This window comes from Oryctolagus cuniculus, chromosome 8 (genome assembly GCF_051225735.1).
Source record: "Oryctolagus cuniculus isolate XC-2025 breed Fujian yellow rabbit chromosome 8, ASM5122573v1, whole genome shotgun sequence".
Classification (NCBI taxonomy): Eukaryota; Metazoa; Chordata; class Mammalia; order Lagomorpha; family Leporidae; genus Oryctolagus; species Oryctolagus cuniculus.
The window spans coordinates 56,014,954-56,039,676 of NC_142874.1; the positions used below are offsets into that span (position 1 = coordinate 56,014,954).

The 24,723-nt window shown below is 39.0% G+C and overlaps 1 protein-coding gene across 4 annotated transcripts in view; it reads left to right on the forward strand.

The window, feature by feature from the left end:
- SLC7A11 (solute carrier family 7 member 11) overlaps window positions 1-24,723 on the forward strand; it is a 105,532-nt gene that overhangs the window by 3,699 nt on the left and 77,110 nt on the right. The window contains exons 2-3 of one of the 4 annotated variants that reach the window (XM_089302476.1): window positions 16,603-16,871; window positions 21,628-21,754. In XM_089302476.1, coding sequence (XP_089158602.1) covers window positions 16,673-16,871; window positions 21,628-21,754 — 326 coding nt within the window. In that variant the 5' untranslated portion in view covers window positions 16,603-16,672. Of the gene's footprint in view, window positions 1-16,228; window positions 16,872-21,627; window positions 21,755-24,723 lie in introns of those variants that run through there. The other 3 variants (XM_089302478.1, XM_089302477.1, XM_008267436.5) reach the window with 3 other exon arrangements.

The following is a 24,723-nucleotide window of genomic DNA, read 5'->3' on the forward strand; positions in this document are numbered from 1 at the left end:
TGCCGACTTGAAGCCAGGAGCCAGGTCTTCCTCCTGGTCTCCCATGTGGGTGCAGGAGCCCAAGCACTTGGGCCATCCTCCACTGCCTTCCCGGGGCCATAGCAGAGAGCTGGACTGGAAGAGGAGTAGCCGGGACTAGAACCCAGCACCCATATGGGATGCTGGCACCCCAGGCGGAGGATTAACCAAATGAGCCATGGCGCCGGCCCACATAGTTTTTCATAATATGCATTTTTCATAAAATATTTGAAGACCATTCCCCTAGTATAACTGAATTGAATAAAATAAATTTTGTATTCTGTTCCACTGGCCTATTTGTTTTTGTATCAATATTGCAGTGTTTAATTACTATATAAGAAGTCTTGATTTCTTTTGGGTTGTGTCTTTTGTTTACTGTATTTTTTTTCTATTGATTTTTCCTATTCTTCACTTTTAATCTTACCTTGCAAATTTGAAAATGAACTTGTCTGAGTTTTATGAAGTGCTATACTTTGATTTTGGTTTGATGTATTGATTCATGTTAGTGACTACTACCATCTTAAAGACACAAAGCTTTATCATCCAGTTAAAGAATGTTTTTCTCTATCCAAATTGATAGACTTAAATTAGGCTTTTTATAAGTACTTCAATAATTATAGTTTTCTCTCCAATTTTTAGACATTCAATTTTTGAATGATTTCAGAAAATTACAAATTCCATATCTTGTAGATCCCAGTGTACATACTTTAAATCCTACATTTATACAGATAAATAGAAGTTTTTCCTCTTTTACTGTCTCTCTATTACCCCTATTTTCCTCTTGAAGTTTTTTTTTTTAGATTTATTTTCATTTATTTGAAAGACACAGTTACAGAGAGAGGTAGAGACAGAGAGAGAGGTCTTCCATTTGCTGTTTCACTGCCCAGATGGCCGCAACGGCTGGAGCTGCGCCAATCTGAAGCCAGGAATCAGGAACCAGGAGCTTCTTCCAGGTTCCCATGTGGGTGCAGGGGCCAAGGGGCCATCTTCTATTGCTTTTCCAGGCCATAGCAGAGAGCTGGATGGGAAGAGGAACAGTCGGGACTAGAACCGGTGTCCATATGGGATGCTGATGCTTCAGGCCAGGGCTTTAACCCGCTGTGCCACAGCGTCGGCCTCCCATCTTGTGTCTTTTTTACCACACTATGCTTCATTTGTTAGACTTTCAGAACGATTTTACTTTTGTTGCTTCTTATTATCATATCAAATTTCGATATTATCCTGTGAATCTCTTTCTCTATCTTCTTTGGACTGTTATCATTGTTCTTTGTTTCATTTTTTTTCTTGTTTAAATAGTTTTCCATTCACAATGGTTATATAGCAATAAAAAAAAGTACAGAGTGAAAGTACTCTTACCCCCTTCTAATTAGTTTCTATACAGGAATTTTACACTATCATGTTTATGCATACACAGAATTATTCTTTTGTTATTTAATATCCTATATATACTATATTTAGATATATTCCTGTATCAGTGTATTTAGAGATTTTTAAATCTTTATAAAAAGCTGGTTAGTATTCCATTGTATATTTGGATAATCATCTATCCATTACCTTCTTGATGGGTGTTGATATTATTTCCAAATTTTGCTATTATAAATTATGATGCAGTAATAAAAAGTTTTTTGTATTTGACTTATTTCTTTTATACTTTTGTGGAGCCATTGGAGAATAAATTGCATATGTCATAACATCTTAGCTGTATATTTTTTCATATGCATATCTGAAGAATAAAACTATTCTATGAAATCACAATTTTATTACATATAAAAAATTAACAATAATTCCATATGTAATACAAAATCCAATTCTCATTTGTATTTTCTCAAATTTTTCAATTACATCTTTTATATTTTTTGAAAAAATCTAATGCCCAATAAAATTTCACAAATGTGTCATGTCTCTTTAGTTTCTTGTAATTTAAAAAATCTCCTCTCTTTTGGTGTCTCAAGATTTTTTTTAAAGTTTTATTCATTCATTTATTTGCAAAGCAGAGTGACAGACAAAGAGGAAGAGGCAGAGATCTTGGGTCCACAGTTATCATGAGTGCTGGTTCAAGTCTGGTGAATTCCTGGCTTCCACCTGGCCCCGCCCAGCCATTTCTGTCATTTGGGCAGTGAATTAGCAGATGGAAGATATTCTCTCTCTCTCTCACTCTCATTCTCACTCTCACTCTCACTTTCACTCTCTTTCACTGAATTTCTCACTCTCTTATAACTCTGCCTTTCAGATAAATGAATAAATGGAGAGAGAGATCTTCCACCTACCGTTTCACTCCCTAAATAGGGCCAGGTTGAAGCTAGGAATCGGGAACTCCCTGTCTGCTACATGGGTGGTAGGGGCTCAAGTATTCAAACTGTCATCCACTGCCTTCCCAGGAGCATTAGCAGGAACCTAGAATACAGGCAAAGTAGCTCAGACTCGAACTGACACTCCGATATGAGATGCTGGCATTGTCAGCTGTGGCTTAACTTCCTGTGCCACAACACCAGCCCCTCAAAAGTTTTTTGAAAAATTTAAACCAGTTATTGAATTGTTTGTCATATTCAGAAGTTTTTTGATTGTTTCCTCACTACTGGATCCAGATTAAACATGTTTGCACAAATTCTACGTAGGTGATATGGTATTGAGTTATCAGTGTTGGTTATGTCAATAGATTTTACTGCTGATAATTATTTTTGTCATTCATTAAGGTGGTATAAAGATACATTTGATCACTTAATTAAGATGATACCCAGGAGGTATACTGATAACTGTTGTAAATATAACTTTTCCTCTGAAAATTTGTAAATCAGCTCTGGATGAATAACTCTAAAATATGTGAATATTCTTTGTCAGCAAGGTTTCACCTATTGGCTTTGACCTGTGTGATCCTAGTCTGAGGCAGTTATTACATTGAACTTGAAAATCATTGATTTTCTAATTCTTTCATTCTTGTTATACCTATTAGTTGTGAATCTTTTAAAAATTTGCTTCGGGGTCAGCACTGTGGCATTGCAGGTAAAGCCGCTGCCTGTGATGCAAGCATCCTATAGGGAATCTGCTTCTGTGGAGGCTGTGCTACTTTCACTCCAACTCTCTGCTAATGGCCTCGGAGGCCGTATGAAGATGCCTCAGAAATCCGAATACAGACCTACCACCTGATCCAGGCATCCCACTCCTGGGAATTTACTCAAACCAAAGGAAATCAGCATATGAAAGAGTTATCCGTGCCCCTATGTTCACTGTAGCTCAATTCACAATAGCTAAGATATAGAATCAACCCAGATGTACATCAACTGTTGACTGGATAAAGGAATGATAGTACATATGTACTGTGGAGTACTAGTCAGCTTTAAAAAAAATGAAATTCTGTCTGAACAAAATGGACTCAACTGGAAACTATTATATTTAGTGAAATAAGCCAGACTGAAAAAGACAGATAGCATATGTTTTCCCTGATCGAGGTAAATGAGTTCCTAAAGTGTAAGGTATTGGAGTGAAATGGACATTTGAGATTCAATAATTGTTTACAGCCCTTGTCTCTTCTGTTTTTTTCCTTCATACTATTTGTTGAACCCTTTTACTTAGTGTGCGGTTAACTTTATGATCATTAAGTAAACAAAGTAGATCTTTGTAAAAATTAAGACTGGGAATGGGAAAGGAAGGAGGAAGAAGGGTTGGAGCATGGACAGGAGGAAGGGTGTGTGGGGGGGAAGTGTCGCTATGATCCCAATCTGTATGTATGAAATACATGAAACTTCTATATCTTATTTTTTTTTAAAAAAGGAAGAAAATGAAGCAGAGGATGGCCCAGGTGCTTGCATCTGGGCACTTGTGTGGGAGGCCTGGAAGAAGTTCTTGGCGCTTGGCTTCTGCCTGGCTCAGCCCCTGGCCATTGCAGCCATTGGGGAACAGTGGATGAAAGATCTCTCTCCCTCTCTGCCCTCTCTCTATGTAACTGTTACTTTCAAATAAATAACATACATCTTTAAAAAATGTTTTCCTTTTCTTCTTTACCTTCTTTTTCTCCTTTACTTCTAAGTAAACTTCACTCATCATTTTTTAAAAGAAGTATATAATTTTTTTGTGTTTCTTTTTTTTTTAAAGATTTATTTATTTTATTTGAAAGTCAGAGCTACAAAGAGAGAGGAGAGGCAAAGAGAGAAAGAAAGAGAGATCTTCCATCCACTGGTTTACTCCCCAGATGGTCGCAACGGCCAATGCTGCGCCGATCCAGGAACCAGAAGCTTCCTCCAGGTTTCCCACGTGGGCGCAGGAGCCCAAGGACTTGGGCCATCTTCTACTGCTCTCCCAGGCCACAGCAGAGAGCTGGATCAGAAGTGGAGCAGCTGGGACTCTAACCGGCACCCATGTGGGATGCTGGCACTGTAGGTAGTGGCTTTACCTGCTACACCACAGCACCAGCCCCGTGTGTTTTTTAAAATAGTTTTATTCTTTCTTCTAGCTTGCTTGCTTATTTATTTATTTACTTATTTATTTCAAAGGCAAAGTTACAGAGAGGCAGAGATAGAGAGAGATAGGTCTTCCACCTACTGCTTCACTCCCCAAATGACTGCAATGGCCAGAGCTGTGCTGATCCAAAGCCAGGAGCCAGGAGCTTCTTCCAGGTCTCCCATGTGAGTGCTGGGGCCCAAGCACTTGGGCCATATTCCACTGCTTTCTCAGGCCATAACGGAGAGCTGGATCTGAAGTGGAGCAGCTGGGACTCTAACAGCACCCATATGGGATGCTGGCACCGCAGGTGGTGGCTTTTCCTGCTATGCCACAGTGCCAGCCCTCCCCCCAGTACTTTTTTTTTTTTTTTGCTCAGATTATGCTGTCTGAAGATGCTGCTTCAAGAAAACCTCTTTTCTTGACCATGAACCTTCATGATTGAGCATATCCTTGATCTATGCAATTGCATTGATCTAAATATAAGTAAGGTTGAGCATTTTATGTATAATAGGTATTTGTCTTTCTTTATATTGGGAAGGATTTATTAATATCCCTTACTCTTAATTTTTGTTGAGTTGTTTGTCTGCTTTCTATTGATTTGTTTGAAATTCTTATATTTAGAGACTAAAACTTTAGCTGCAATATTAAGTATGTCATTCTCATTTTATTTCTTGAGTTTGTTAATTGTTTAATTATCTTATTACAATTTGTTATGGCTTCTGCAGTTAGATAAACTTTCTTCAAACTAGATTCTAAGGGAATTCTGCTATATTTTAATATAGGATTTTAATGATTTCATTTTTATATTCCTATCTGTATATATATCACAATTTTGTCCCTATTGTAGGGATTATAAAAGTGATCCAACCTTATGGTTTTCTAAAAGTTTATATAGGTTTCTTCATATCATTATTAGATCATCCATATTATTCCTTTACTTTGAGATAACACTTTTATCATTTGATAAAATCCTGAATTTACTTGGGTCAAATAGTAGGCTTTGTATTCTGTTCTATTATTTTGTTCTTAATGAACCTACACCATAAAGTTTTAGTTCCTGATACATTGATAGCCTAGTATTCTCTCAAAGCTTGGATTTTCAGATTTAAAAAACATTTGTGTATAACTGCAGAATTTCTTTTCCTGGTTAAAAAGAATACTTCTAAGGTGAGTGATGTGTCATAGTGGCCTCAGCCCTCTTAGGACACCCTAATCCCATAGTAGAGTGCCGGTTTGGGTGCTGGTTATTCTGCTTTGGATCCAGTTTCTTGCTAATGCATCCTGGAAGGCAGTAGATGGTGGCTCAATTACTTGGGCCACTGCTACTAATGTAGGAGAGACCAAAATGGATTTCCAGGCTCCTAGCTTTGACCTTGCCCAGTGCCAGCTGTTGTGGGCATTTGGGGGAGTGAACTAGTGGATGAAAGATTCTCTCTCTCTCTCTCTCTCTTTCTCTCTCTCTGTCTCTCGCTTTCAAGGGTATAGAAACACATATATAAAAAAGACACAAGGAAACAAAAATTTCTCTTGGCATTTTTATTTGTATTATGTTCTATGTATAAATGAGGGAATATACATAATAGTCTATGATTAAGACAAGCACATCCCACATCAGTGTGCCCAAGGTCTATCCCTAGCCTCAGCTCCTAACTCCAGGTTCCTGCTAATGTAGACTATGGGAGGTAGCAGTGATGACTTAGCAATTGGATTCCTGCTTCCCACACGGGAGACCTGGTTTGTGTTCCCTGTTCCCAGATCCAGCCTCAGCCATTGCAGGCAATTTGGAGAGTGATTCTAGTGAATGGGAGCATGCTCTATCTACTTGTCTCTGTCCCTATCTCAAATAAGTTCATTACTTAAGTTTGAACATAAATTAATTAACTTAGGAAATTGGCAGCTCATGGTATGAGTATTCTTATCCAAGTGCCTGACATACTTTTCTATTTGATCAAACATGCCTTTTATAATTTTATTTTATTTTATAATTTTATTGTTAAGTGTTAAAATCTGTGTTGCTATTGTAAATGTCATAATGTCCTTCATTATTTTATTTAACTTGTTTATGCATAAATAAAAATCTGATTTTTCATACTTATTTTGAATTATTACCTAACAAATAGTTTAAATCACAGTAGTACAAATTTTGTTGTTAAAATTTTTTAGGTAATTAATCATAAAATGAGAGCTTTGTTCCCTTTTTACATTTCTCATGCTTAAGTTCTTTGTTGTTGTTGTCTAATTACAGAAGATAGTTAGTTAACAGATAATGTTAAATGACAGTGGCGACAATGGACTGCCTTGTCTTATTCTTGATGTTTCTGGTGCTCCTAATTCCAGAGACTGTACAAGTCAGTGCATCTCTTCCAACTGTGTTGTATACAAGTTCACTTGGGGTGAAAGTCTTAGTAATTGTGATACAGTAGCTTGACAGGAGCTCTCAAACTCTGCCTACTAATGGAGGTTGGTGCCTTGGTGCTTTTTGACAGGCGAGTGAGTAGACTTTAGATCCCTTTTAGAAAGTCTGCATGTCGGGCTACTTCTAGTATCAGCTGTTTTTAGACAGGTTCTCCAGCACAAGATGAGCAATTATAAGCAAGTGATTAGTGCATATATGAATACTGGTCAGGGAGTTCAGAACACAGTGTGAGAAGAAGGAAGATAAAGGTGCAATGACAGGTAAAGTTCTAGCCTGAAGCTGCAGGAAGAGCTTGGGATCAATTAGACCTTAGAATTTGTCTCAACTTTGCATGTTGGACTTTCACATCCTTGGATCAGGGACTCAGTGGCCAACACCCATAAGGGTAGAAAACTTGCAGGCACTCCCTCTGGGAGAAAAGTGGGTCCATTCCTTAATTCAAGGGCAGTCCTCTGAGCAGAGTGACAGGTATGCCCTTCCAGAACAAAATCACGAGGTAGGAAATGGGTACCCAGAAACAGGACAAGTAATAGCATGAAATGTAGATAGAACATCAACAATTGGTTGCAATTCACGCTTTTTTTTCTTATTGATTTATTAAATACTAAGAGCAGTTGTTGAATTTTTCAACAATAATTATGTATTAATTTGTTATTCCATTGGATTTGTTTTACATTTATTGTGACTATTTTCTCAGGTGCATGTATGTGCTCTATCTGTGTGACTCTTCAGCCATAATAATTTTATGCCTTAATTTTATATTTTTAATAAATATATCTTAATGGGATGTTAATTTTTTATAAACCGAAGAAAATTAATTTAACTGGTGATTTTAATCAATTTAAATTTATTGATAGTGTTGATGTATTGCAATGTATTTTATCCATTTGTATTTATTTTTTCCTCACTTGACTCCCCCCTTTTCCTGATTGTAATTTAGAATAAATGAGGTTTGTCCATTTTTGGTTTTTGTTTTTTAGTTTCTTCTGGTTTAGGAGTTGCACATCTTTTTCTTTCTTTCCCTTACTGGTTTTCTTCTTCCCTCCTTTTCTCTTGCTTGCTTTTTTTGCTCTCTCTTCCTCTTTCCTTTTTTCCCTCCTTCCTTTTTTGCAAGCTATTAATACACATGGGTTGACATAATCTAAATGAGTTAATGCCTCACCTACCCAGCTTTGCTCTACTATAATAAAACACAAGCCTAACTTTATAAAGAGGTTTATTCAGCTCAAAATTTTGGAGGCTGAAAGTCTAAACAGCTCTGGTGAGGCCTCCATGATAGAGAGTGAAAACTAGTGAGAGGAATATCACCCGGTGAGCCAGAAAGCAGAGAGGGACTCAGGGGTCACACTTTGCCTGTTATAAAAACTGATTCCGCTGAGAACTTATTCCAGGAGACCAGTATTACTTCCCAACAGCCACACACCATGACCTGAGGACCCACCACTAGGCACCACCTCGGGAAGTTTCCAAATCACCACCCTAGGGACCAGGCCTCCAATACCTGAAATGTTGAGGGGACACATTTAAACTATATTCCAACCTTAGCACTTCCTACCTTCAAATAAAAGAAACATGTCTGCTTTTAGTTAGTTTTTATCTGTCTTATTTTTTGAAAGGGAGATACACACACACACACACACACACACACACATCTCCCATCCACTGTAAGTCTGAATTCCTGCAACAGCTAGGGATTTGCAGGGCTGAAGCCAGGGGTCCAGAACTCCATCAGGATCATCTGTGTAGGTAGTAGGGATCCAAGTCCTTGAGCTGTCATCTGTTGTCACCCAGGGTGCACATTCTCAGGAAGATGGAATTGGGAGTAGAGCAGGGACTTGAACCCACACATTCCAATATGGGGTGCAGACACCCTGAGTCTTAACTTCTGTGTCTAATGCCAGTGATGGTTTTTAATTTTTCATTATTTTATCTCAAATATATGAATAGCTTGTTTAATTTTTAGTTTTGTTTTTTAGCAAAGAACAAGAAAATAGTTTGAAAAATCAAGTTATCCTACAAGATTTAACACATGAACAAGTGTCCATTTAAAAAATACCCCTTTCTGGCCGGCGTCGCGGCTCACTGGGCTGGTCCTCCGCCTTGCGGTGCCGGCACACCGGGTTCTAGTCCCGGTTGCCCCTCTTCCAGGCCAGCTCTCTGCTGTGGCCAGGGAGTGCAGTGGAGGATGGCCCAAGTGCTTGGGCCCTGCATCCCATGGGAGACCAGGAGAAGCACCTGGCTCCTGCCTTCGGATCAGCATGGTGCGCCGGCCGCAGTGTGCCGGCCGCGGCGGCCATTGGAGGTTGAACCAACGGCAAAGGAAGACCTTTCTCTCTGTCTCTGTCTCTCACTGTCCACTCTGCCTGTCAAAAAAAAAAAACAAAAAAACAAAAAAAACAAAAACAAAAACCCTTTCTATTCAGGCAGGACTCCCTTGCCTTTCTCCCTAGATACGACACATTCTTCCTCTTCATCTGATTTTTTCCCCCCTTTTTGGCCTCTATATCTCTAAATAATAAGCCTATATTGATTCTTAGTTCTTATGTTATATTTTATATATCAACTTTCTATTATAAAAGATGGTGACAACTCTCTTGCTGACTCCAATGCACTTCTTTATTTTTTTATTTTAAGATTTTATTTTTATTTGAGAGGTAGCATTACAGATGGTGAGAGGGAGGGACAGAGAGAAAGGCCTTCCATCTGCTGGTTCACTCACCAAATGGCCACAACGGCTGGAGCTGTGCTGATCCTAAGCCAGGAGCTTTTCTGGGTCACCCACACAGGTGCAGGGGCCCAAGCACTTGGGCCATCTTCCACTGCCCTCCCAGGCTATAGCAGAGAGCTGGATTGGAAGATAAGCAGCCAGGACTAGAACCGGCACCTGTATGGGATACCAGCACTGCAGGTGGAGGAATCAACCCACTGCACCACAGCTTCAGCCCCTTCAATTCACTTCTTTCACTTTCCCAACCAGGCTATCTAACAGTGTTGTTTCTATTGGTGGAAGATAATAGTTTTTAAATATACTTAATAATTAATATTCTGCAATAAATAATGGGCCATGTAATTTGGAATACTGAACTAGAAATGCAATCCAAGATTAGAGATTTTATAATCTTACGAAGGAGAGAGAAATTTAGCAGATACCCCTTAAGGTAATTGTTGTGGTAATTAATAGCAGTTAGGACAAGAGGTGAAGGAATGTGGCATGTAGAGGTTAACAGGATTTTAAGCAGAAGGAATAGTGATTTCAAATGCCTAAAGGCTGGGAGCTGCTGCTTATAGAAAGAACAAGCAGTGAGAATGCTAGCAGAGCTGTGTGTTCTGTTCCTGTGTGTTCTCTTAAGCCAAGGCCAGCAAACATTTTCTGGAAAGAGAAAGACAGCTAATATTTTCCACTTTGTGGACTACGTAGTTTTTTTTGCCACTAACCCAAGTCTGCTTTTGTGGTGTGTGAGAGGCCAGACAATGTGTTCTAATAAAACTTTATTTATGAAAACCTCAGCTGTGAGCCATTGCCGTGACTTTGTATTACCTTATCATAATTGCAATCAACATATTACCAGACAAGAATTGGCAAAGTATACTGGAGCTAAGAATTCTTTTTACATTTTTAAATGACTGTAATACAAACACAGGAAAAACACTGGGCAGAGACCAGGTATGGCCATAAATTCTAAAATATTTACAACCTGGCCTTTTACAAGAAATGTTTGCCAACTTCTGCACTAGACTCACAAAAATGAGTTGGGCAGTTTTTCCTCTTTTTCTTTCATTCTCTGAAATAACTTCTCTAAGAAAGGGCTATCTTTGACTCAAAACAGAAAATAAAACAAAACTATCTCCTGTTGCTTTATAGATAATGCCAAGCAAAATTTTGTGACATAATCCCTTTCTTGGAGAAGTAATTTCAGAGAATTGAAAATTTAGCTCCATTTCAAGTACTGATAACTACATGTGGTCAATGGCTTTCATATTGGTTAAATAGAAGCTTCAATGATATACCGTTCCCATTTAGCTCTACCACTCACATACAAATGAGTTTTGTGTAGCATGGGATGGCTTACCTAGAAGGAAACCAGGTAGCTTATGCAATTAAAAAAAAAAAAATCTTGGGGCTGGTGCTGTAACATAGCGAGCAAAGCAGCTGCCTGCAGTTGCCAGCATCCCATATGGGCCCTAGTTCGAGTCCTAGCTACTTCACTTTGATCTGGCTCTCTGCTATAGCCAGGAAAGCAGTGGAAGACAGCCCAAGTCCTTGGGCCCCTGCCCCAGTGTGGGAGACCTGGAAGAAGCTCCTGGCTCCTGGCTTTGGATTGGCGCAGCTCCAGCTGTTGCAGCCAATTGGGGAGCGAACCAGCGGATGGATGACCTCTCTCTCTCTCTGCCTCTGCCTCTGCCTCTCTGTAAGTCTGACTTTCAAATAAATAAATAAATCTTAAAAAGATTCAGAGCCATTTTGAGTCTCTTAAGAACTAACATAGGACCTGATGATACTATAATTATCTAAATAGTTACTATTTCTGCATAATTTTTATTCCATGAAGATTTTTGCAACGTGGCAGGGGACATGGCTACCAGTAGTTCTGGTGGTATCCTATTTATTTTTTTTGAGATTTATTTCATGTATTTTAAAGGCAGATTTGCAAACGGAGAGGGAGATACACACACACACACACATACATACAAAGAGAGAGGGAGAGGAAGAAAGAGATCTTTCATCCTCTGGTTCACTCCCCAAAATGGCAGCAACTGCCAGGGCTGGGCTGAAGCCAAGAGCCAGAAAATTCATCTGGACCTCCCACATGGGTGCAGGGCAGCAAGCATTTGGGCCATCATGCACTGGTTTCCCAGGTGCATTAGCAGGTAGCTGTATTGGGAGTGGAGCCAGACATGAGCTGGAACCCATATGGGATGCCAGTGTCCCAGGTGTTGCCTTCACTCACTGTGCTGCAACACCAGAACCTGAGGTAACATCTTTATAGTTTCCAACAGATGAGAAAAGAGTATGTTAATCCTGTTTAGAAATATTGCACCTTGGGTCACATTCTGATAGCCTGCAGCCAGAATGATTATTTTTGGCCTGGCCAAGCTTATACCCGTATTTTTAATCATAGGACAAAAATTGTTACCAGAAAATGGTAGCCATCACAGTGTATCACATCCCTATCTTCTATTAGTTGTTTTTAGGGAGCTGGGACTATTCCTGGTATATAGTATGCACTAAATAAATATTTGTGAATGACATTAAAATGGCCTCGATTTGAAAGGAATTCTTTTTTTTTTTTTTTTTTTTTTGCTCTTTTTTTTTTTTTATTTTTTGACAGGCAGAGTGGACAGTGAGAGAGAGAGACAGAGAGAAAGGTCTTCCTTTGCCGTTGGTTCACCCTCCAATGGCCGCCGCGGCCGGCGCGCTGCGGCCGGCGCACCGCGCTGATCCGATGGCAGGAGCCAGGAGCCAGGTGCTTTTCCTGGTCTCCCATGGGGTGCAGGGCCCAAGCACCTGGGCCATCCTCCACTGCACTCCCTGGCCACAGCAGAGGGCTGGCCTGGAAGAGGGGCAACCGGGACAGAATCTGGTGCCCCGACCGGGACTAGAACCCGGTGTGCCGGCGCCGCTAGGCGGAGGATTAGCCTAGTGAGCCGCGGCGCCGGCCGAAAGGAATTCTTCAAATAAGAACTAAAGTAGGAGGAAAAGTACAAATTCATTTACTTTGAACTCATTTTTATGATCAACATAGTTTTGAAGGCCATCCAAATTTTAGTTTACAAGTTAAGAACTAGTGATTATAAGGGCTTGGTAACTTTAAAGGTAATACAACATTTTCTTTGTAACTGGATTTTCTGCAAACTTTCTGGGTGGTTAAGCAAAACGTCCTGCTTTCTTGGTCGCTACATGTGGCTTTGCAGAAATTGAGTGCGACTCTTTTTAGTACAGTTCTTTTGACCATAATATAACATTAGCAATTTCCCCCAAAATCTATATATTCTTTAATTCAGCAAGGGGTGAAAATGTCACTTGACATGGAAAGAACATTTACCCTCTTTTATTTATCTTTCTTTTTAAATGTGTCTTTATTCACTTCATTACTTGTGTTTTTCTTTTTTTCAGTTTTCCAATTTTTTTATGTTTTTAAAAGTTCTTACTAATATCAAGAACCCAGATTTTTTGCATTCCATAGGTGCAGTTCCAAGAAGACAACCACACTACTCCCCACCGATTCCCCTCTTCTCATCAGTTTTGCAAAGACATAATTCTCATCCACTGTGTATCCTCTATCTAACTTCTTGTCTGAGGGAGTTTTAATTTCAGCTTAGTAGTTTAGTCATTTATAAGAAAATTTAAAATTGAAGCCTAGTACTGTGTTGGGGAGAGAAAGCTCATGAGTTTTCTAGGGTTCTACAGGCCTCATTTTTCTTCAGAAAGAATGACTTCCCTTTCTGTGAAACAAACGCCTCTCCTCTCCCCCTCATGTGCATTAAAAAGAGAATTAGGAGGAAAATCTTTGTCTTACTTCATTTTTTAGGAGTTTCAACAAGATTGAATGGGGAAAACTTCCTATTTTTATTTTCTGAAAGACATAACATCTGACAAAAAATATTTATTTGGGCTTCATAGAAACTCTGACTTGGTATGTTGGAAACAATTTTATATAGATTTTTTTTAAAGTCACTCTTTTATTTTAATTTTTACTTACGTATTTGAAATGGAGAGAGAGAGAGAGAGAGAGAGAGATGTTTAAGGTCTTCTATAAAAAATAAATTAAAAAAAAATTAAAAAAGGGCCAGCGCCGTGGCCCACTTGGTTAATCCTCTGCCTGGGGCACCAGCATCCCATATGGGCACCGGGTTCTAGTCCCGGCTGCTCCTCTTCCAGTCCAGCTCTCTGCTGTTGCCCAGGAGGGCAGTGGAGGATGGTCCAGGTGCTTGGGCCCCTGCACCTGCATGGGAGACCAGGAGGAAGCACCTGGCTCTTGGCTTTGGATCGGTGCAGCAACGGCTGTAGCAGCCATTTGGGGAGTGAACCAACGGAGGGAAGACCTTTCTCTCTGTCTCTCTCTTTCACTTTCTAACTCTACCTGTCAAGTAAAAAGAAAATAAGGTCTTCTATCTGCTGGTTTACTTCCCAAATATTCTCAAAAGTCAGGGCTGGACCGGGCAGGATCCGATAGCCCAGAAACCAATCTAAGTCTCCTACTTGGGTGTCAGAGACCCAAGTACTTGGACCATCACTTGCTGCCTCCCAAGGTACACAGTAATAGGAAGCTGGAATTAGAAGCAGAGCCAACATTAGAACCCCTGCACTCTGAGCAGCCTCTCCACCACTGTGCCAAGCACCCCTCTCAACTAGGAAGAATTTGGGTAGATAATTTGAAAAGGAAATGTTGTAGCCTCAGTTATTTGGGTGGTGAGGCATTGATGTGGTGTAATTTTCCAGGTGCCAACATAACAGAAAATGGTTCTGGCCTTCTCTATGCTACTTCCCTAACAGCTGTTGGCTGTGTCTTTCTTGTATCATCCTGGGCCCCCTTTCCACCCACACCTACCCTGGCCCAGGCCCACCTCTCACAGGTTTTTGTTTACTGCTTCAGGAGCAGAATTTAGTGTTCAGGAGCATATTTAATGGTGTGTGTAAATGTAGCTTCAGGGTGATTCTAACATGGCATTTTTTTTAAAGATTTATTTATTTATTTGAAAGTCTGAATTAAACACAGAGAGAAAGGCAGAGAGGGAGAGAGAGGTCTTCTTTTTATTTATTTTATTTTATTTATTTTTATAGGCAGAGCAGACAGTGAGAGAGAGAGATAGAGAGAAAGGTCTTCCTTTTTCCATTGGTTCACCCCGCAATGGCTGCTGTGGCCGGCGCACCGCGCTAATCCAAAGGCCGGGGCCAGGTGCTTCTCCTGGTCTCCCATGCGGGTGCAGGGCCCAAGCACTTGGGCCATCCTCCACTGCACTCCCGGGCCACAGCAGAGAGCTGGAATGGAAGAGGAGCAACCGGGACAGAACCGGTGCCCCGACTGGGACTAGAACCTGGGATGCCTATGCCGCAGTCGGAGGATTAGTCTAGTGAGCCATGGCGTGGCCAAGAGAGAGAGGTCTTCTATCTTCTGGTTCACTCTGCAAATGGCTGCAACAGCCGAAGCTTCTTCCAGGTTTCCCACAATGATGCAGGGGCCCAAGGACTTGGGCCATCTTCTACTGCTTTCCCAGGCCATAGCAGAGAGCTGGATCAGAAGTGGAGCGGCCGGAACTGGAACTGGCACCCATATGGGATGCTGGCACTGCAGGTGGCAGCCTTACCCGCTATGCCACAGTGGGAGCTCCCATCCCCTTCTCACTGAACCTGCAACCACATACAACCATCGCCAAAAATGATATCTAGAGTTCTTTTCCTTTTGTACTTGGTTTTCAGATGCCTGGGCAAGAAAGTTGGAAGGGCTTAAAAATGTTGTGCCTTTTGATTTTTTCAAAGTAAGCATTTTAATCTCAGGTTCCATTTGTAATGCATTGGAAATGTAAAAGCATTTATAATAATAGTTCATGTAATTCAGAATAAATCTAATGTATAATTGCCTTTCTACAACTATTCTATGAGTTCATTTTCAGGTTTTTGCTATGTATCTGATTCTATGTCATTGCAATCATTGCTTAAATTTGAAATTAGAATTTTTTGATAATTTGATGGAATAAGGTGCAAATAGGAAATAAATTTCTTCCACTTAGTCCAGGAAATCACCTAGTATATCTATTTTCCAGAGTCACTGTGATTTTTAAATTTGCCACACTCATTTGAGTGTGATTTTAAATACTGATTGACCATGAGTCATAAGAAATAATTTTATCTTTAATGTGAGTCAGACTCATAGTTGTTAGGTGTGTTGCAGCAAGTAAGAGTGAAGATCGTTTTAGCTTTGTAAATATTAGATTTAACTGTGTTGCTAGGAATCTCAAACGGGAAAAAGTGAAAATAAGTATGATACAAATAATGAAATCTAAAAATGCTTGTTGCAAATAGTCTAGCTCTGCAGTGCATTCTGTCACCAAAAAAGTTGCCTGTTAAATATTTTTACTTGTGAGTTTAGGAAAAAAAGAAACTCCCTTACAATGAAGAGATCATTTCCTGTTTCATTTTTCATTTTGTTTCGGCGTGAAGAGCTTTTGCCCCTCACTAGGAGTTGCTTTCAATCTCTCTGAAGGTCTGTTCTGAATTTACTACTTTGGGATTGGTGCAGCTGCCTTTTAAGTGCGTGCTTTGTTCTCTGAAAGGCTTATGTCAGTTGAGCAACATGCTGCTACTGTTAAAAAAAAAAAAAAAGCTGAGTAATGCTGGAGCCTTCTCATGTGGCTGATGCAAACCTGGAGAATTTGCATCATCATGTAGCCGGAGTAAGTTGGTGTGACAGGCAAGAGCTTAAATACAAGCCCACGAGGAAGCTGAGCTGGTTTGTAATGATAGGGCAGCAGCCGCTGCAGCAACAGTGGTAGTGCGAGGAGGTGGAGAACTGAGGGCACCATGAACACACAGGTGTTTCTGAGTAGTAATTAGATAGCTGGGAAGGATAAAATACACCTCTGAGTTTCTACCTGTGTTCGTAATAGCGTTGAGAGAGACAATCTGAACGCAAAGAGGAGGAGATCAGTCACACCAAGAGACACTGAAGTTGAAAGTTTTGGTTTTCTTTTCCTGTGTTGTCTTTTTGCCCTGGTATCACTACTATGGTCAGAAAACCTGTTGTGTCCACCATCTCCAAAAGGAGTTACCTGCAGGGAAACGTGAACGGGAGGCTGCCTTCCATGGGTGGCAAGGAGCCCCCTGGGCAGGAGAAAGTGGTGCTCAAGAAGAAAATCACCTTACTGAGGGGAATCTCCATTATCATTGGCACCATCATCGGCGCAGGAATCTTCATCTCCCCCAAGGGTGTGCTGCGCAACACCGGCACCGTGGGCATGTCTCTGGTTGTCTGGACGCTCTGCGGAGTCCTGTCCCTGTTCGGTGAGTACGACTTCTTTCCTGGGAGGTGTGGCTGGGAAGTTTGCAATCTGCTAACTTTGAGGAGTGAAGGAATGGCAAAGCCTGTTCCTCATTATTTGATTTTTGTTGAGGTATGTGAAATGCTGCAACAGAATGCTCACTGTTGTTCTGATCCTAAGTTGCCCCAAATTGCTTCCTACAGGCTATGCTGTCTTTTCCTGACTCAGACAGACTATTTTCTGACTTTCCCCGTGGTGATGTGCGCATAGGCAAACTTTGATGACCTAGGAAAATGCATGCATGCTTTCTCTCCTGGCTGTTGTGCTTAGTTATCTCTGGTGGGGGCATTCAGGCAGCTGGCACACTGAATGAGACACCTGTGAGGCAAAACCCAGAGTGGCCTATTCAGACCCAGAACTGAGCATTCAGCTTGAGTCTCACTGACTTCTGATTAGCAAAACAAATGGGCAGCAGTCTCTTCCTTCTAAGTTCATCTGCTTGTCAATTCCTGATATTCTTTCAAAAGTCAGTGACATGGAAAGATGCATGCAGACCCTTAACTCAGTCTCTCTCATCCGTGGGAATGTGGCAATGTCCTGAACATACTTCAAATATTTTTCAACCTTTATCTCTCCTTAACACTTCTCACCTTCTGCAATGCAAGTTTTAAAACTTCCTTGGCTGTTAGCTTGTTGTGCCTGGCTGGGTCTGTTCTCTTCCTCTGTGTTTCACTTAGTTTCCAGGAAATCAAGTAATTTGTCTACCTGTTCACTGAGTTAATTTAAAGAGAAGTGGTCAAAGAAGTATGATTTTTTTTTCAAGATTCATGTCTCTCCTATTGATTTATGAGTTAATGATACAGAAGTAATAAATGATGCTTCATATCATTGGCAGATTGCTAGAAAGTTACCTGAGTTAGTTGGAAATGTTACAAAAACTGCAGTTATCAAAAATTAACTTGATTTATGCTATGCAGTGAATGCCTAAGATTATTTGCTCATCTCTGAAATAGATTGTTTTGATTTTGAAAGTTACTACGCTTTGAAGTTATTGATCTTTTCCTAATTCTAGGACCAAGTACTAACTCTTAGTCCAATAGGTACCCATACATTCAGTCTTTCTATTTGAATCTTGTGATATTTTAATCCATTGCTTTGGGCAGTCATCGGCAGGCTTATATTTTTAGGAGGAAAGTATTTTAAGTAAAATCTGTTAAAACAAAGTCAGTGTCAAAAATATTTTTAGGTTTTCAGAAAGAGTTTGTAGCATTATTTATGTGAAGAGTTTGTGTTTTATAAAATATTCAGTAATATTGTGTGTCATTGTTTTCCAAGTGTTACTCTCCATCCTTATAGAATACCTTGAAGTAGTCTGATTATGGCAAACTGACAGAACCCTTGGCTGTGATTAATATTAAAATAGTTCTTCATATACAGTTATAAATAAAGAGAAACCTAATTGTTTATCTTCATAAAGACTCTGTGCACCCTCAGCCTTGAATCTTCTTGCAGTACTTGGGCTGTTCAGAATAAATCAATATTTGATCAGAAAAACCACAGCCAGTTTCCTGGACTTTGCATACTTTTGTATATGCATTTTTCATAATGTGATTCCATTCTTGCACATACAAAAACTTATTGAGATGTAACAAACTAGGCTACTCTGAGTATTCAACTGGTAAAAGTGATGTTGACTTGGCACTATGACAACATGGTAATGCATTAGTATGTCATTTAGAGCAGTAACTCAGAGAAAACAAGCCAAAGTCACATGTGAGTTGGTATTTTTTGATTACTAATTGCAGGGAGGGAGTGTGCTCTTGTATTAATCTACTTCTCTGTATTTGCATTGACTTTGTCACTTAAAGTACTAGGAGCCTTTTGACAGGAGCACCTCCCTAACAGGAAGCAAAGCAAATGTAAGGAAAACATTTTTTTCTGGGACTAAAAGTAAAGAATCTGTGTACAAACAGTCCCTAACTCAAGATCGTTTGATTTATGATTTCACAGTGGTGTATAATAATAATAATAACTTATCCAATAAATCATCCACACTGTTCAATACTTTATTATAAAACAGATTTTGTGTTAGATGACTTTGCCCAACTGTAGGCTATTGTGAGTATTCTGAGCATATTTAAGATGAACTAGGCTAAGCTGTCATGTTCAGCATGTTAGGGGCATTAAATGCAAAGTTCATATATGTCATTTTCAACTTACACTGGATTTATCAGGAGATAACCCCATCATAAGTGGAGGAGTGTCTGTATTTGGTTTACAAATAAAAAAAAAATTATTTGGAGGGGGAGTGGGAGGAGGAAGAGAGAGAGAGAGAGAGAAACTGATCCTAACCACTGGTTCAGTCCCTAAATGCCCAGATGCCTGGAATGACCAGGTCTGGGCCAACACTGAAGCCTGTAACCAGGAATGCGACCCAAGTCTCCCACTTGGCTGGCACAAGCTCAATTACTTGAGCTATCACCATTGCTTTCTAGGGTCTGCTTTACCAGGAAGCTAGAGTTAGAGCTGGGGTTGGAAATTAAACCAGATACTCTGATATGAGGTGTTGGCATCATAACTACTAGGCTAAGTGCAAGCTTTTGCTTTGCACTTTTTAAAAGCCAGGGTCAATAGATAGATTTTTACATCCTGTTTTCAACTTTGTTTTTCATCTATGCAAAGTGATTATAGAGCTTGAAATCTTTAAATGAAAATCCTATTCCCCTAGAACTCAATTCAAATCTAGAGCAACCATCCTGGAGTTACAGCAAAGCATACATAGGTGTAGGCATTGATTTTGTGACAATAAATTCTGAGGTACTTAAGAGTTTTTCCAATAACATTTTGTATGAGAGATTCTTGGTCCCTCCTATGGGAGCTTAACTCTATTGGAGAGTAGGCGTGTAGTGTGGTCTTACAGTCTGTCTTTTATTTATTTTCTTTTCTTTATTTATTTTTTAAAGACAACTTGTTTTTCTTTTTAAAATTTATTTATTTATTTGGAAGGTAGAGTTACAGAGAGGCAGAGACAGAGAGAGACAGATCTTCTATCTGCTGGCTCATTCTCCAAATGGCCACAATGGCCAGAGCTGGGCCTATCCAAAGCCAGGAGACAAGAGATTCTTCCCGATCTTCTGCATGAGTGCAGGAGCCCAAGGACTTGGGCAGACTTCTGCTGCTTTCCAAGATCATTAGCAAGGAGCTGGATTGGAAGTGGAGCAGTCAGGACTTGAACCGGCACCCATATGGGATGCCGCTAATACAGGCTGTGGCCTTACCTGCTATACAACAGTGTCTGCCCCTCATTTGTTTTCTTTTTCTTTTTAAAGATTTATTTATCTACTTATTTATTTATTTGAAAGGCAGAGTTAGAGAAAAAGAGAAATCTTCCATCCACTGATTCATTCCCCAGACCACCCAAAAGACTCAGGCCATCTTCCACTATTTTTCCAGGCCATAGAAGAGAGCTGGATCAGAAGTGGAGCAGCTGGGACTTGAACCATGCCCATATGGGATGAGGCCACTACAGGCATTGGCTTTACCTGCTATGCCACAGCACTGGCCACCCCCCCCCCCCCTTTTAAGATTTATTTAGTTATTTGAAGGGCAGAGTTACAGAGAGGCAAAGAGAGAGAAGAAGGGAAAGAGTAAGAGAGAGAACATTTGTTTGCTACTTAAAAATTATTTCCAGGTGATTCTTGCATAGTGCTATGTTCAGGGATAAAGTGCTACTAAGATTTCACTGCATCTTCAAAATTTACTTTTGTTGAATAGCTGTACCAAAAGCATAACTGATTAGTAGCATTTTTCCATCTTTTGTTTCTGATGAAACTTGGGCAAAAGTTGTATGTTACATTTGAGTGTTTAGCAGTATAGATAAAACTTTTCAAATAATATTATTTTTCATTTTCTCATAATTGCTCAAGTTAATAGATATATAGATATAGCTGTATCTCCTGCTGTCACATATATGCATACAACTCCCCTGTGAAGTGAAAATTGAGGTCCATCTCATAGGAGATGAAACTGAGGTTCTGAGAGGTTATATTTCATGCCCAATTCCATGTGACTTGCATTCCTAAATGTTAACATTTCTGTTTATAAGTAATTTTACCTAGTGTTCTTAAATATAAACTGTAACATCCCTTTTTAATTTTAAAAGTATGTTCTTTCAACCACCCAGAATATATACTTCACAAACATCCAAATAACCTTTTCTAGCAACAAAAAATGGAATCAAAATTCATTTCAATCACAGAATATATATCCTACAAATGAAATGGAGTCTCGCAGGTCATAGGATCCATATTTTCCTGGAGAGCAGCCAAAAATTTACTTATTTTCACTTGCTATGGAAGTATCATTTGTTAAAGGATTCTCAATATAATAAGGTCAGGTTGGGACAATTATTTATTTTGGTATGAAGTTCTGTTCTTCACGAAACAAGTCACTATGATGGGTATCCACCTTCTAGTTTTCCCTTGCTCAACTCAAAATTCTGAAACCTATGGTACTATTTTAGAAGTTTGTCCTTACCATTTTAAGTAAAATTATATTGTTCAAATACAGTGAACTAGAGCTCCAAGAGAGGAATTTGGAAGAGGAACTTGGTAGGTTTCAGCAAGTACATGGCGGTTATTTGTCTTGAAATAAGGACGCCATTCACCCCAAGGAAATAGTTACAACTCAGGCAACATAAACATTGCTTGAGTGATTCTTCTGCTGGGTGGCTTGATAATATATTAAATTTGTACCTTTTTATTATAAATATTTCACAGGAGCCTTGTCCTATGCTGAACTGGGAACAAGTATAAAGAAATCTGGTGGCCATTACACTTATATTCTGGAAGTCTTTGGTCCATTGCTAGCTTTTGTACGAGTCTGGGTTGAACTGCTCATAATACGGTAAGAACATAGAAAAATATTAAGAAAAAAGAAACCTATGTGTATGTCATTCTTCTGAATCACCTTGGTTATTTTTACTAATTAGAAATATGCACCTCTTGTGACTGTGTTGTAAACATGTAAACTTTAGGATATAAAGTCTGTGATAAATACCTTTCTGAATTAACATTTTAAAACATATTTGTCACTGGCAACAGTTCACTAAAAATGCCACACTTTTAAGGTAATGCTTTTTATTAATCTTGAATTATTTTCCATGACATTTCTAGGAAAGATGCTTACTTGCAAGGATATGTAGCATCAAAGTTCACCTTGATAAATCGTACCTTTTGACTGACTGACAAAGTTCAGCATGCTGACTTGGAGATTTTGTTTGAATTACAGGGTATATCATTTGGTCATTTAGCTATTCAATTTCGTGACTAAGAAATTTCTATGCCTAATAACAACTTGGTGTGTCACCAAGACCTGCACTTTACAAAACATTAAGTTTACATCCCATAAATGACTCACTTCCTCACCTTAAGCAAATCAATGAGCTACAGTTGCGAAAATCTTTTTTGTTATTGTTTTAAGAATGTGTTCCTCTTCCTGATTGTCTTGGCAACAAATAGTGCTAAGTCACGCTGAATAGCAAATTGCTTTCAACTTCGTGGGGGAACTTATGACATCATATGAGCAGTGTACTGGGTTACATGGCCCAAAGGCTAACTACATCCATCCAAAGTGACAGAATTCAGTAGAAATAAGTGGAGAACTAGTGGTATAGGTAAACTTATCAGACCTCCAAGGAGATTCACAAGGTTCATGGAAAAATGGAATTAAAACATAATGCATATTTTCCATGAAACTTTTGAATACTCCTTTTATAAAGCTGCACACTCTAATGAGCTTATATTCTGTTATTTATGGTAAGTGGCAAATGCAGAACTATTAAGTTTATCCATTAACACTCATCATGAATTTTATGGTGTTAGATGTCTCCTTTTTATATATATCAAAGAACTTCAGAGTAGTATACAACTCATTGTTAAGACTCTTCTAATTTTGAACAATTCTGCATTATTTAAAACTTATTATATTGAAATAATGATAAAGGAGAATTTTGTTCTTTTTCTAATATCCATCATCCTGGGATGTACTTCTACTTGTTTTGAATTATTTCTTACATATTCCCCAAAGGTCAACTTTAATCCTGTCTTTTCCAGAGTTAATTTCATGCTTGTTCTAGTTTATAGAATTTCTTTTATCTCTTTATTTCTGAAAAACATAATCTCTGCTTCTCATTTGACTTTGGCCGCATACCTTGTATCCTTACTTAATATGTTAGGTGTCTGAATTCTGTTTCTTTGTTAAAATTGCAAGTATTTCAAATATGTAAGGCCAGGTCTAACAAAGTGTAACAAAAAAGTATTAGACCTGGATATTAAATTATTTTTGGATAAGTGAAATTTCAATGTTATATATTGAATACAACACGTTCAATTTTCAGATGGGAGAACTACTTATGTATATTGCCATCCCATCAGGTAGCAGGCTCTTGCATTTTGGAGCCTGATGTATTGAATTTATCTCCTTCCATCTATTAGTTACATAAATTTGTCTAATTGCTTGGTATTATTATTATTATTATTAGCATGATCATTCCATTTGCAGTAGCATGGATATGGTGCTCATTCACTAATTTATTCATTTCATAAAGTGCTACTGAATATGAATGACAAGACAGAGATATCTAAATTGGAATGAGCCACAATTCCTGCTCTCAAGTAACTGATGATCAGATGTTGCCTTAATTCTAAGACAACTGCCTCATGGTGCAGTGTTGGGTTTGTGTGTGTGTTCACAGAAGGTATTACCTAGATATATTTTAAAAACTTTAAACATGTGTTTGTTTACCCTTTTGTCATGATGGACTTGTGCTGCTGATTTGGTCCTTCAAATAGGCAGATAACAAATAGCTTAAGGAGGACAAGATGTTGAAGTACTTCAGCATTTCTCTTCTATTTCCAACACCCGTGACAGCGCAATACTTCCCAGTAAAATTATATTTTCAGATTGACTCAGTTTTTCCTGAAATAATCTGTAAAGCAGATTTCAAAGAAAGACAAATCATCCATCAAAGCGCAGTAAGGAAGAGGGTCATTCAATTCACTTATTCACTGTATATTCAATATATATTCAGTTTCTGTTGTATGACAGACTATATACTAACCAATGGGGGTAAAACCATGATTAGGAAGGACACAGTCTTGTACCCCTGGAGTTCGGGGTTAGTTGGGAGAAATAGTGATCAATCAAGAAATCATGTCAGTGTATATAAAATTGCTGTGATGAACACTGTGGAAGGGAGGACAAGGTGCAGTGGGAGTGTACTCCAGCAGCTCTGACCTACCAGAGAACTGGAGATGCTTCCCCAGGTGAAGGGAAATTGAACCAATATCTGCGATATTAAAAATAGCCAATGAGTTGAAAAGGCTTTGGGAAGAAAAGGTGCAGCTCCTCTATGTGGGAGGCAGCTGATTAAAGAGGTAAGGAGTACTTAGACCAGATGGAGGCTTGAATGCAGTATAAAGGACTTTTATACATTCTGAGTACGTTTGAAAGTGCCAAGATGGCATAATCAGCTTATATTTTATGAATGAAAATGATGGAAAACAGGAAAAATAGTCTTGTTTGGAGAGAAGAGAAGAGGAAAAAAGAAAATCAAGAAATGAATGATGCTGGCTAGTACCAGCAAGCCAAGATTAGAAACACATAATGGTGGTTGGATTTCTGATAATACAGGGACCAGGCATGGGTGTTAGATAACATAAGAAAGACGAAAAGCTAAAAGGGAAATTTGTCATAAATACTGAGATGATAACATGGACCTGCTCATGTATATAAAGAATATGCATTCATATGTACATATATTTAAAATAAGAATATGTGATATTCTCATAGAAATATTTGAAGAATTACATTAG